The 12,176-nt window shown below is 39.3% G+C and overlaps 3 protein-coding genes across 4 annotated transcripts; 2 read left to right on the top strand and 1 right to left on the bottom strand.

Annotated features, from left to right (window-relative positions):
* Positions 1-72: 72 nt before the first annotated feature.
* hesx1 (HESX homeobox 1) lies at positions 73-1,471 on the top strand. Its single transcript, XM_028405137.1, has 4 exons — positions 73-181; positions 712-851; positions 952-1,053; positions 1,274-1,471. The coding sequence occupies exons 1-4, from the start codon at positions 73-75 to the stop codon at positions 1,469-1,471; spliced, it is 549 nt and encodes a 182-aa protein (XP_028260938.1).
* An 878-nt stretch (positions 1,472-2,349) lies between these two features.
* Positions 2,350-11,651, top strand: ergic3 (ERGIC and golgi 3). Of its 2 annotated transcripts, XM_028406101.1 has the most exons (14): positions 2,350-2,521; positions 3,200-3,270; positions 3,996-4,083; positions 4,171-4,290; positions 4,668-4,764; positions 4,851-5,016; positions 5,212-5,269; positions 7,038-7,052; positions 7,696-7,727; positions 7,851-7,947; positions 10,026-10,090; positions 10,306-10,442; positions 10,583-10,638; positions 10,741-11,651. In XM_028406101.1, exons 1-14 carry the CDS (start codon positions 2,434-2,436, stop codon positions 10,818-10,820), a joined length of 1,170 nt encoding a protein of 389 aa, XP_028261902.1. In that variant the 5' UTR covers positions 2,350-2,433; the 3' UTR covers positions 10,821-11,651. The 2 variants fall into 2 exon arrangements, with proteins under 2 accessions (XP_028261902.1, XP_028261903.1); XM_028406102.1 differs by lacking the exon at positions 7,038-7,052.
* Positions 8,440-9,824, bottom strand: romo1 (reactive oxygen species modulator 1). Its single transcript, XM_028406103.1, has 3 exons — positions 9,676-9,824; positions 8,963-9,093; positions 8,440-8,694 (listed from the first exon to the last, which is right to left on the bottom strand). Exons 2-3 carry the CDS (start codon positions 9,091-9,093, stop codon positions 8,586-8,588), a joined length of 240 nt encoding a protein of 79 aa, XP_028261904.1. The 5' UTR covers positions 9,676-9,824; the 3' UTR covers positions 8,440-8,585.
* Positions 11,652-12,176: the final 525 nt, after the last annotated feature.

Below are 12,176 nucleotides of genomic sequence, written 5' to 3'. Positions count from 1 at the left end.
TATTTATTGTTTGTTTGCCGTTTCTGTAAACAACACAGAGGGGATTATTGATCAGTTAGTCAGACTGATATTATGGCTCCTGTGGTGGCAGAAAGCAGGCCGGCTTTTTCTATTGAACGGATTCTGGGTTTGGAACTGGAAAGACCTGGAAACTGCCTCAAACTTCACCGACCGTGGACAGGTGAGGAGAATCTGTTTTGAATTAACCCTTTTCACTGATTGAGAAACAAACTCAGCAATTCTTCATCTAAATCTTATATTTAATACATTCAACACCAGAATTACCTGGTGTTTGTGGATAAATTCATGTACATATCATTTTAAGGTGTAACTGCTCTCTTTAAACATGCAGCTCTTCTTGAAATGCCAAACCAGCCTGCTATTGCCTGCATAATACTATGATACCAATGGTTGAATAAGGTTTTTATTTTGAAATCTTCCACTATAAGAAACTAAATGTGTCCTATAGCTTATTCAGTGAAACGGGACTTTTATTTTGAAATCAGCCCTTAAATGGGCGCAGGCATTCTCTTGTTATCATCATTAAGTAGTGTTGATGACAGGGAAATAAAATAGGTTATAGGTTAAAATAGATTATTACCGCTTATTATCACTAGGACACTAGTGTACACTACTATACACACATGTATTGTAAATGATTGGTCACATTCCTGATTATTAAAGATCATTTGTTTTTTACCTTTAATGCAGAGATTGGAGCGGAGAAAGAGAAGAGTCTCTACTCCAAACAACTACAACAACAACATTATCCTCAGCAGCTGAACTCCCCCAGGCCATCATCAAGCTGGTACATCAGACGCAGACAGCGCACTGCTTTTACCAACAGCCAGGTAATCAATCAATCAATCAATCAACAAACTGATTAATTCTAATATTAGAGAGGTTAAGGCAGCCGAAACGAAAATGACTGTGTGTGTGTTTGTGCTGCAGGTAAACGCGCTGGAGACAGTGTTTCAGGTGAACTGTTACCCAGGAATCCAACTGAGGGAGCAGCTGGCAGGGAGACTGGACCTGGACGAGGACAGGATACAGGTACACACAGAACATTTACTACTCCGTGTCCACACTGTACCGCCTCAGGCTCCTTTAGAGGGATTTAAAAAGTCTGTCACAATTAGTTGAATTGTAAACCACAGCAACAGTTTACAGTAAACTTCTGTGTCTTCTTGTATTCAACACAAAACCATATACATAAAAAAATAACCCAAAAAAATAACATTAAATAAAAATAAAGATTCTGTCTCTCTCTCAGATCTGGTTTCAGAACCGGCGAGCGAAACTGAGGCGCTCCCTCAGAGAAACTGGGCTGCAGCTGGTCCAGACGGCGGTGGCTGACCTCAGGGTTGGACAAGAGCTCATAGGTCAGCTGACGGTCAAACAGGACAGTAACTTTCAGCCACTCACTTCTCATCTTCAGCTTGAGAAGAAGGAGGAAGAGGAGAAGTGCTGATGAAGGACTACTTCCCCTGTCTGTGCCTGATCCAGTGCAGGATCGGTCTGTCTGTCTTTTGTCCTCCTTCTATCCAAACGTGAAGAAGAAAACAGGACACTCTGTGTTGTTTGTGTCTGAATATGTGAATAAGTCTTTTATTTTATGTAAAATATAAATAAAAACTAATTATTGATTATTGTGTCTCTTTATAAGCATTTTCCTGATGATATACACAATTTTTTTAACTTAACTTTAACTTTTTTTTACTGTTAATAAAGCCAAAGGGAGAGAACACTGGCAAAATATTCTGTTCTATTCTATTCTATTTTCACATGTTCTGAATGAGAAAACCAGAAATTGTGAGTTAAATACTAGTAACAACAATTTAATCGAATAAATATAATAAATAGTCTACATACTGAAATAGAAGGGATGCACTACCTGGTTGCACGCAGAGACTGCAGACAGACACATCCAGAATTAGGAAACACACAGATCCATCACAGACTGAACTTAATCTGTTCCCCACTAGATGGCGCTACAGAAGATTGTAAGCCCAAACAGCGGGCCTTCACTCTGATCACTCTGATGAACACACTAACAATATTAATGTTCATCATCATCATTAACTTCCACCGTGATAGAAAATCAGTCATTAACATGTGGATATATTGGAACAAATCAATCATCATTAATTCTTTATTTGTTTCCATTATTTATTCAACGCAGATTCGTTTTTTGTGTATGTTTTATTGTTTTTCTCTGTCGTTCAATACTCACATTAATACCTATTGATCTGTGATTGATTGGTTGTATTTTAGGAAAGAAAGGGAAAAAATACGCGGCCGGCGCTGATTGGTCCAGCCGTGACTCGCGTGTGTCCCGGAAGTGAAAGCGTTGGACTGATGTGAGTGTGCGAGTGAGTGCAGGAATCTGTCGGTCTCATTAGTGTGTGTAGCGGTGGTTCTGTGCTGTAGAAAATGGACACTTTTAATAAACTGAAGCAGTTTGACGCTTACCCCAAAACTCTGGAGGATTTTCGAGTGAAGACGTGGGGAGGAGCGACCGGTAAGAGGCGGTAATTTATCAGAGAACAGCAGCCATTCAGACACACACTGGGTGTTAGCTACTGCGGCTAACAACAGAGCTAACTGCTTCTTTTCTGCTTTAAATCATTAAATGTTGTCAAAAAAAAAAACGTCCAGTTATAGGCATAACATGACTGTAATAATACTGACCAATGTCTGAACAGACACCTGTAACAGCTTCATTATAACAGCAGAGCAGATGTACAACTAGCCCTGTGATTCATATGCATATATAAACACAACCAAGAGATGTATCTGCAAAGAAACCCAGTTTCACATTACTGCAAATTGTTTTACAAACCATGTAGTTGTGGTTTGGATTATTTAATGTATGTCAAAGCACTTGTAACGCATGCAGAGACAAAAAAAATAGAAATAAAATAAAAAATGGAATGAACTAAATTAAAATAAATAGAAAAGCACAAACTGAATCTGTATCATCATTAATGATAAAAGCAGAACCACAATAAGGTGTGCGTGCAGGTACATGAGGCTAGACTGACAACAGTAGAACCAGTGACAGCAGTAGGCAAGAAAAATGTGACTTAGACAAAACATGATCAGCATTCATTAAAAAAATGGTTTTACCGTGATTTTTCCTTCAGTTAGAACCAGAATGTAAAACTAACATAAACACACTCCCTCTGTGTCCTTGCAGTGACTGTCATCAGCGGTGTCATCATGTTAATTCTGTTTGTCTCTGAGCTGCAGTACTATCTCACTAAAGAGGTAAGTTCCTCCAAATTATCTGTATCTCATCACATCTACCTCCGCTGGGAGGAATCCTCCAACTGAACACGACACAGGGTTAATTGTAGAACAAGTTTCACCCCTTCCTACAGTCTTCTCTGAGCTGCAGGACACTCAAGGATTCCACTTATTGATTTTATAAATTCTGTGAAATGATGTCTGCAAGGATTAGTCTAAAGGTTACTAAACAAATGTCAACTTATTTCTGTTTTCTGTTAATTGTGAGGATTTATTAGTAGTTTATCTGATAGGAAACCAAATGTTCGGCAGGTGATTAAACAGAACAGATTAATTAATTATCCTACACTGTTTTATCATTATGATAATAAAGGCTGTAAATAGTACTTCATCATTCAGGTCTAACTTCCAGTCAAACTGGTTTGATGAGTCCACCCACACAAACAGTAAAAAAAGACATATATGTGCTGCTGAAGGTTCAAAGTCTGCACATCCCACTGTTAGCATCAACGGCAGCCTCAATGTTGTATATATTTATTAGATTTCAAAAGATTCAGAAGGTTTTTTTTTCAGCAGATGTAATGTAGTAATGCTTTCTACTACTGGATATCCAAACCTCTACCCATAAAGAATTAAAGCAGTTGTATAGGAAGCTGAGGTGGCTCTGTAACCTCAGCTGTTTTGTATTTTTTACCATGTTGCTGTCAGACATTAAATTAATTAAAAGTCCCTCTGTGTCCCTGAAGGTCCACCCTGAGCTGTACGTCGACACATCACGAGGAGACAAACTCAAAATCAACATCGACGTCATTTTCCCTCACATGCCCTGCGCCTGTAAGTTCCCCCAAAATCTCTTTGAAGCATGAACATGCCAATGATGACGCACATGCTCATGAATGCATCTCTTTTCCTACTGTGCAGATCTCAGTATAGATGCGATGGACGTAGCCGGCGAACAGCAGCTGGACGTTGAGCACAATCTGTTCAAACAGCGACTGGATAAAGACCTCAAACCTGTCACTGTTGAGGCAGATAAACACGGTAAAACACATCATTCTGACCTTTGACCTCTGGTTTTAGGTACACATTGAGACCCTGAATTGCACAAAGCACACAAAGTGCTGTGCTGGGGTGTTTGTAGCTGCAGGGTCCCCTGAGTAGCAACTTGTTTCTCTTTCTCAGTGCTTGCGAGGTAAACATATGTGTCAGCAGGATGATGAAAACCTATTTTTTAGGCAAATTAGTCTGGAATTTGTGGATGCTTGTGTTTGATTTGGAAGCACAGAACATTTGGGATCTGGATAGCAAATCAATAAACACAGTTTGGTCAGAGACGGACAGGAAGGACCAAGGATTGTAAACTCTCAAGATCATGTTTGTTGATTGATGAAAAAGCATGACAATGATTTTGTGTTCAGAACTTGGTAAGGCAGATGACGGTGAAGTGTTTGACCCCAGCACACTGGACCCAAACAGATGTGAGAGCTGCTACGGAGCTGAGACTGAAGACCTCAAGTGAGACACAGCACATATTCTGCCTTTTCTCCCTGTGTTTACTCCATGAGTCTGTATTTACTTGCATTTCGTTTTGCTGGGTGCAGATGCTGTAACACCTGCGACGACGTGCGGGAAGCGTACCGCCGGCGAGGCTGGGCCTTCAAAAACGCCGACACTGTTGAGCAGTGTAAGAGGGAGGGCTTCACACAGAAGATGCAGGAGCAGAAGAACGAAGGCTGTCAGGTTTACGGCTTCCTGGAGGTCAACAAGGTACAAACTTCACAAAATGAAGAAAAAGATTGCTCACAAAATGTCACAAATGTCTTGTACTATTATTAAAAACTGTATGAGAAGTATGGCCTAATTCTCATGTTATGAAGTAATGTTCAAGCTTTGTTCCTTTACAGTTACTTTCCCTTAAAACCTTTAAAATTCTGATTTGTTTCACCATCCTCTGCCCTCTAGGTGGCTGGGAATTTCCACTTCGCTCCTGGAAAAAGTTTCCAACAGTCTCATGTTCACGGTAAGACGTGCTGTCCATTCCTTCTCATACACACACAGCCAAAGGTTTTTAAACACCCTGTGTTTAGGATCAAACGGCAGCACTTTGTACGGGCTTGTTATATTCAAGGCCTGAGCTGGAATTCCACATTACATCTACAGCATAGCTGTAAATCTCTAATTTAGAAGCATTTGATCTCAGATGATTACACACAGTGAAGTTTAGATTAAAGACTGAAGTCACAGATGTTTTCAGTGGTCGGTGGAACTGAGGAGCACTAAGTGCACTAATGCAATAGCAGTGCTTCATTTGACAAAAGGGTGTTTAGTAACTTTTGACTGGATTTGTATGTTCATCAGCGGCTTGACGTTCATCCATCAAACTTTCACACTGAGCTGTACATCTGGTCAGCACAGAATCATCTCTTACTGCATGTTAAGCTTCTCGAACATTAACATGGTGGCATTGTATCAGTTATTATTATAGCTGAATGATCAAGCTGCTGTTATTAGCCACTAGTTGCTAATACAGCAATCCTTCCAGGCACTGGAGCCCTGGACCATTACTGATTTGGTTTGTCGATATATTATTGGATATACACACAGAAGTTCTTCAGGGTGACAGAGTTATCAATACAAAACATTCCTGGAGCTTCCTTTTATTGACCATCTCTCCAGAGTGTGTTCCACACTGCTGACGTCAAATGCTCCTATTGCCTGGTTTTGTTCAATTATCACACTCATCAGTGTGCTACGAGGTGACTGTAACATTATTCAAAGAAATGTATATGTCTGCATTTGTTAAGTCACCATCAGGCTATGTGGATTTCATGTAGTTTGGCATGAACATGTCAAAAAAGACACCATGACATCTGATATAAGATGTGTGCTTCTCAGTTTCACATTTTTTATGCATTATTGATTTAATCTAACAAACGTCAACAAATATCTCATGATGTGTTACTCCAACTCTAAAAGCCGCCTCATTCTTTGTTACCCTTTGGTTGCTGTTGCTTGTTTTTGCTCTGCCTTCATTGTGTTTAATTCTTTGTCATTATATTTCTGCTCTGGTTTTGTCAGCCTGCTGCACGTTTTCTCATCTGTCCATTAAACCAGAGCATTCATTAACTAAAGGCAGCTGCATAAAATGCTAAAAAAATCCTGCTTGGTTGGTTACTAAACTAAAATAATGTGTTTGTTTTCATTTCTTACCCCAAACACATCATCATCTTCTGATCCCTGAGTCAGAATATTAATTAATCTCACTGATTCCGGTGTTCATATTTAAATGCTTAGCAGCAGAAACAAGAGACAAGAATCACTTGGAGACTTTAGATGATCGCCATCATTCTTATTCTGGTCCCAAACCACCTCTCCCCCCTGCAGTCTGACCTCAAAGTGTTCAAACAGATTTCTATGTTTGGGGTTGCATGCTTACTCTGACAGAAGATATGCATCATATTATGAACCATAGTTTTTTTGGCACAGAAAAAAAGGATACAATCCTTCTCAATGAGATTTTCTGGTGTAAGGTAAAATAAATCAAACGATAGCAATTTTACAACCAACCATATCACCAACATGAAAGTCTCCTTTTCCCATAAGCGCCATATTGTCCTTATTGATCATTACTCATGTATTAATGTAATTAGTTTTGTAACATTATTGTCCATAAAATTACAAGGATCATTTTGTCAGAGTTGTGCACCCTCCCCCCCGACACCAACATGAACATGGTTTGTTGTCTACCTGCATTATTATACAGTGACTCTTCTCTCTTCTTTCTGCAGTGCACGCTGTGGAAAGTAAGTCCATCTTTCTTTGTAGACATTTGTTCCATAGACTCATTTCCAGTGAATTTACATGTTTATGCATTGATGGGGCAGTATTATAAATATAAATCTACTTTATATGCATGAGATGAAAACATCTGCCAGGCATCTCTGCCACTAAAAACAGGCACAGGGTAATAATAAAAAAAAACAACTTGCACAACACACATCAAGTTGGATTGTTGATAATGTACAAAGAAGGTGGAATAAAAAAAAACATTAGGCTCTGCTGCTTAATCACTTTTATTTGTCTGACCTTTTGCCCTTTCTTCCTGTCTGTGTGGAACTCAAATGCCTAACTATACTGTCCAAATGCTTAATGATAAGCTTATTCATTCGTCGAACCATTTAACCTTGGGCTGTCTATAAAACATTTTTACGTAACTTTAACAATTTAGTGTCTACTAAATTATAACAAGTTATAACAAGTACTTTGTCATGGTCAATGTTTTTAGGAGGTCAGAGCCTGAGCATCATGAAGGCACAGCTCTGATATAAACTGTTTTTTTTTCTTGTGTAAACTAATCAATCAGACACAACCTTATCAATTTGAGTTTTTGTGCCGATTGGATATTTGCATCTTGTTCAGTAAAAGTAATGTCTTGTTTGTTTACAGTACACGACCTGCAGAGCTTCGGCCTGGACAATGTGAGTACCATTGTTCTTAAACTATTTGATTCATAATGTTTGATCAAAGCTTGTTATGAACCTTTGTTTATCTGCCATGATATCATAAAGTGTTCAACTTTTGATCCTTGTGTCTTCACACAGATAAACATGACTCATGTGATCAAACACCTTTCATTTGGTAAAGATTATCCTGGCATCGTTAACCCTCTGGATGGGACAGATGTTAGAGCACCACAAGGTCAGTGATTTCATCCTTTCAATCAAAGGACAAACAGCAAAATGTAAAAGATGACTAAAATAAATTCTTAATCATCCAAAACTAAGTTATATTTTATCTGAGATTCGCCACCACACCACATGTGGAAAAACACCAAAACAGCTCACCGATATTATATTATTACAGGATTTTACAGCAGTTGTTCCCTTGCTAATTATACAAGGATTCTGTGTTAAGATACAGATACTTTGTTGTCACAGAGTCCACTGCAACCACAATTTGATGTGAAAGGAAGGAGTTAATCCCTTAAGAAACACCAAAATATATGAAAAATTTAAAATCCTAAACTAACACAGAAGTAACTAATGCAGCTACTGGAACAGCAAAAACTCCCTTTGGTTGTAACGGCATGTCTGTCTGACATTAAAGTCAATGTTCGTTTATCTTAGGCATAAGTGTTCAAAAGATAAAATCGTCGGTGACATGAGAAAGTAAAACTCATCCACTCTGAAAACCATTTGACATATCTGAACTTTTATTGACAAAACTAGACTGTAGGTGGAGAGTGAGACAGCACGGAGCAGACAGAGAACTGCTGGGGTAGTTATTTGAAAAGTCCCATAGCTGAGTTGTTGTTTGGAGGCCGATCAGGTTATTCCTCAGCAGCGGATCCCCATACCGATGGCCATGAAGGTACCGAATGTCCCTCCGCTCTGCATCATGGTCTTTCCTACTCCACCCATTAGCTCTCTGCCACGCATGCCAATCCTGGAGATGAAAGAGACAGTTGAGCTTTTTATTTGGACATAACTACAGATGTCATGATTGTTTTGCATCTGTCCATTTCTAGCATGTATTGATGTTCATTTATTTTTTAATACAACTTTACAAAAACCATCCCTCTATTACATCCAGTTTATAAATTTACAGATAGGAAAGAGTACAATTTTCTGGAATATACACTATTTGGAATATATTAGAGTCTTCCTCTTCAATTTCCCTATGTGCCTATGTGCATATTTAAGCTCAGAGTTACCTTAGGCAAGAGAATGTTCCAAACATGGCACCGGCAGCCATTCCTACAGCAAACCCCATCATAAAACCCATCTTGACCCGATCAAAGCAACTTGGTTGGGTCTGACCATATGGTCCGACAGCCACAGGCATCTACAGAGGACATCAGAAGTCACGGTTAAAATGAGGCAGGGTGCAATGAACAGTACTGTGTGATGTTCCTGCTTTCAAATCGACCATTTAAACTGGTAACATCAGGAAACAGCCACATTTGATAAGCTGAAATCCGTGAATCAATCACACATTTACATAGCAACACTTCCTTGTTACAGTGTGTTTTTAGGAAACACTTAAAAATTCAGCAGCTACAATATTGGTTGTTAATCAAAGCTATAAAGACACTTGTTTGTTGAGCTACTCATGCTGTCACGTATTCATGTTGTCAAATCGAAAGCTAGCTAACGTTAGCCTGTCTACGTGTGTTTACACGTTGCCGTTTTTCACACCGTGTTACTTTCAAAAGGAACACAATAAGCTGCACTAGTTTTACCCGCTCACTTTAAACGACAAATCTGCTCTAATTCAATCAGTGTTAAATTTCACCAGCAGCTTGTTGTGCTAGCTTAGCATGCTAACCACCTGGCTAACGTCACCTGTGGCCTTGACAGACAAACACGGTTCACGGAGTATTTTTTTCAACATATCTACATTAAATTGGTCTGGAATTAACCTTACCCTGAATTATGTGATTAAAATACGTTTGGTTTTCTGCTACGAAGCCGGAGGTTTGTCGTTTCTTTGAGCGCAGCAGCGTTTAAATGTCTTTCTAGTAGACCTCCATAACCGGATAGAAGACAGAGGTGAAGACAGAGGAAGCAAATAAAGACGAGTCATAGACGTGGACAGTACAGTAAACAGCGCCACCCAGTGGTTCAGTTCAGAAGCACAAGTTTTCCATTTATTTGCTGATTTAATGCATTTCTTCTAAATAAATTTGTGATGTTTGGGTTTTATGGCTGTGAGCACACATCTACTCACATCTTTTTTTTTTATTTATTTATTTTTTTTAATTTTTCTCCTTACAGCATCAATGATGTACCAGTATTTTGTGAAAATTGTTCCCACCATCTATGTGAAAACTGACGGAGAGGTGAGTCCAAACAGTGTTCTGTCTTATTGTTATTTTAAAGAGGATTTGGTGGTTTTAACACAGTTTTTATTATTTTTTTTTGGTTTTTATTAGACCAAATGTTGCTTTCATTTTCACCTCCATGTTTTTCAGTTCTATAAAATACCACTAAATATATAAGGTGCTCCACAGCTCAGTTTTATTATAATTTTTGTGTTATCCTGTTGCTCTTCCAGGTGGTAAAAACAAACCAGTTCTCAGTCACCAGGCATGAGAAAGTGGCCAACGGGCTAATAGGAGACCAGGGGCTGCCAGGTGTCTTCATTTTATATGAGCTGTCCCCCATGATGGTTAAATTTACAGAGAGACATAGGTAAGTCCCTCACAGTCTACTGCTGACCATTCATTTCATTCACTTTTTTCCCATATTTTCAGATCTTATCACTGAACACCTCCTCTCTCTCTCTCTCTCTCTCTCTCTCTCTCTCTCTCTCTCTCTCTCTCCCTCTTTAGATCATTCACACACTTTCTAACAGGAGTCTGTGCCATTATTGGAGGTGTATTTACAGGTCAGTCCCCCCTCAGTGTGTGAACATGTCTTCTGTTCCAGATTATGCTTATGTATTTAAAAAGCTGATTTGATGACACTGTGTCTTGTCTGACTCCTGCAGTGGCTGGTCTGATCGACTCGCTCATCTACCACTCAGCTCGTGCCATCCAGAAGAAGATAGAGCTGGGAAAGGCATCCTAACAGCACCCCCCCCTGCTGGCCTCCATGGTGCAACACAGACCAGGACACAGACACAGAAGGACAGACAGGCAGAGAGAAGGTTTGAAGGAGCCAGCAGTTTGTTTTCTCTCCATCTCTCTGTCTTCTGTAAAACTGCGTGAGAGAGCGGGAGGCAGAGGGTTTAAAAGAGCCGCCAGGTTTAAATTCCTCTCTTTTTGTTTTGAGAAGGCGCCGGAGAGGAACTCCTTTTTGGAGTTCTCCTCTTCACTGTTTAATTTGATGCCAACAGGACAGAGACAGAATCAGACTTTTTTCAGACGGAACTCAAGCAGAGCGAAGGAGGACGCATCTTTGAATCAAGGGCCATTCCACCAAACCGTTGCCTGTGTTATCTCATAATACTGCAGTGTTCATTCTTCATCTCTTTTTTCTTCAAAATGGAATCTAATAACACACACATTCATCTACCATACTCAAAATGTTTATTGGTCCATCTCAGGCAGTGTATGTTTTTAGAATATTTCTGAATGAAAGATTGTTCTCATTGCTGTTACCAAAACCCACTTTTTATTTCCTCTTCTTTAAAAGATATCAAGTTAAATTGGGAAAAAAAAACAGGAACCACCACGGGTAACAGAAATGAGCGTACATGTCGGTGTGAGTGTGCATGTGTGTTTCTAAGGACTTTATAGTTAAGAATAAGCCGAGAAGTCAAGCTGGAAAGTAACCCGGTGTGAGTCTGTATGACGAGCTGTCCATGTTGTTTGTGGATCTCTTGTCGAAGGGGTTGTGCTGTGAACAATGTATAATTTATTGCAGTAAAGATGGAAGACGGAAACATGTCATTTTAAATCATGCTTACACTTTGAATCTCCCGGGACATAAATGGCTCTGACTTGGTGAAATGGCCCTCAAACCTAAACAAGCTTCTTCACTGAAGAAGGGATCACTACACTGAATGTTCGTTAAGAGGGATGAAGAGATGCTAGTGTCTTTTTTTCCTTATCTGGTTCTCATGACAAATTAAAAGTCTAGACACACATTTCTTTATACAGAATCAACCAGAGGCTTGAAATAGCAAACATGCATCACTATAGAAGAGTAGGGCATGTAAACAAATGTTTGTTTTATGAGTTTTATTCTCAGAATTCAGTTTTCAAAATCAGCTTTCTGACTGTTTCTCATAATTGTACGTGCCAGATTTAATTTCAGAGTGCTGAGAAAACAGCCAGGAAGTTTCACTTCCATCTCCGAATTCTGGACAAAATGGTTGCTTGATATGATCAGAAGTACAGACAGAAGAACTGATGGTGCTGTTTCTGGACTCCAGCTCTCTGTAGCTTCCTGCGGTTGTAATGTAATACTGTGGCTTTCAGG

Source organism: Parambassis ranga, chromosome 5, assembly GCF_900634625.1.
Source record: "Parambassis ranga chromosome 5, fParRan2.1, whole genome shotgun sequence".
NCBI lineage: Eukaryota > Metazoa > Chordata > Actinopteri > Ambassidae > Parambassis > Parambassis ranga.
Note: the sequence above shows the minus strand (reverse complement) of the source record. Positions and strands in the feature narration are given on the sequence as shown.

Excerpts from the sequence above, each read along its gene's own strand:
- hesx1 (XM_028405137.1), top strand. The coding sequence starts at position 73 with ATGGCTCCTGTGGTGGCAGAAAGCAGGCCGGCTTTTTCTATTGAACGG. Across the intron at positions 182-711 it reads ACTTCACCGACCGTGGACAG|AGATTGGAGCGGAGAAAGAG; the intron begins GTGAGGAGAATC and ends CCTTTAATGCAG. Across the intron at positions 852-951 it reads CTGCTTTTACCAACAGCCAG|GTAAACGCGCTGGAGACAGT; the intron begins GTAATCAATCAA and ends TTTGTGCTGCAG.
- ergic3 (XM_028406101.1), top strand. The coding sequence starts at position 2,434 with ATGGACACTTTTAATAAACTGAAGCAGTTTGACGCTTACCCCAAAACT. Across the intron at positions 10,091-10,305 it reads ATGTGAAAACTGACGGAGAG|GTGGTAAAAACAAACCAGTT; the intron begins GTGAGTCCAAAC and ends TTGCTCTTCCAG. Across the intron at positions 10,443-10,582 it reads AAATTTACAGAGAGACATAG|ATCATTCACACACTTTCTAA; the intron begins GTAAGTCCCTCA and ends CTCCCTCTTTAG.
- romo1 (XM_028406103.1), bottom strand. The coding sequence starts at position 9,093 with ATGCCTGTGGCTGTCGGACCATATGGTCAGACCCAACCAAGTTGCTTT. Across the intron at positions 8,695-8,962 it reads GGAACATTCTCTTGCCTAAG|GATTGGCATGCGTGGCAGAG; the intron begins GTAACTCTGAGC and ends TTTCATCTCCAG.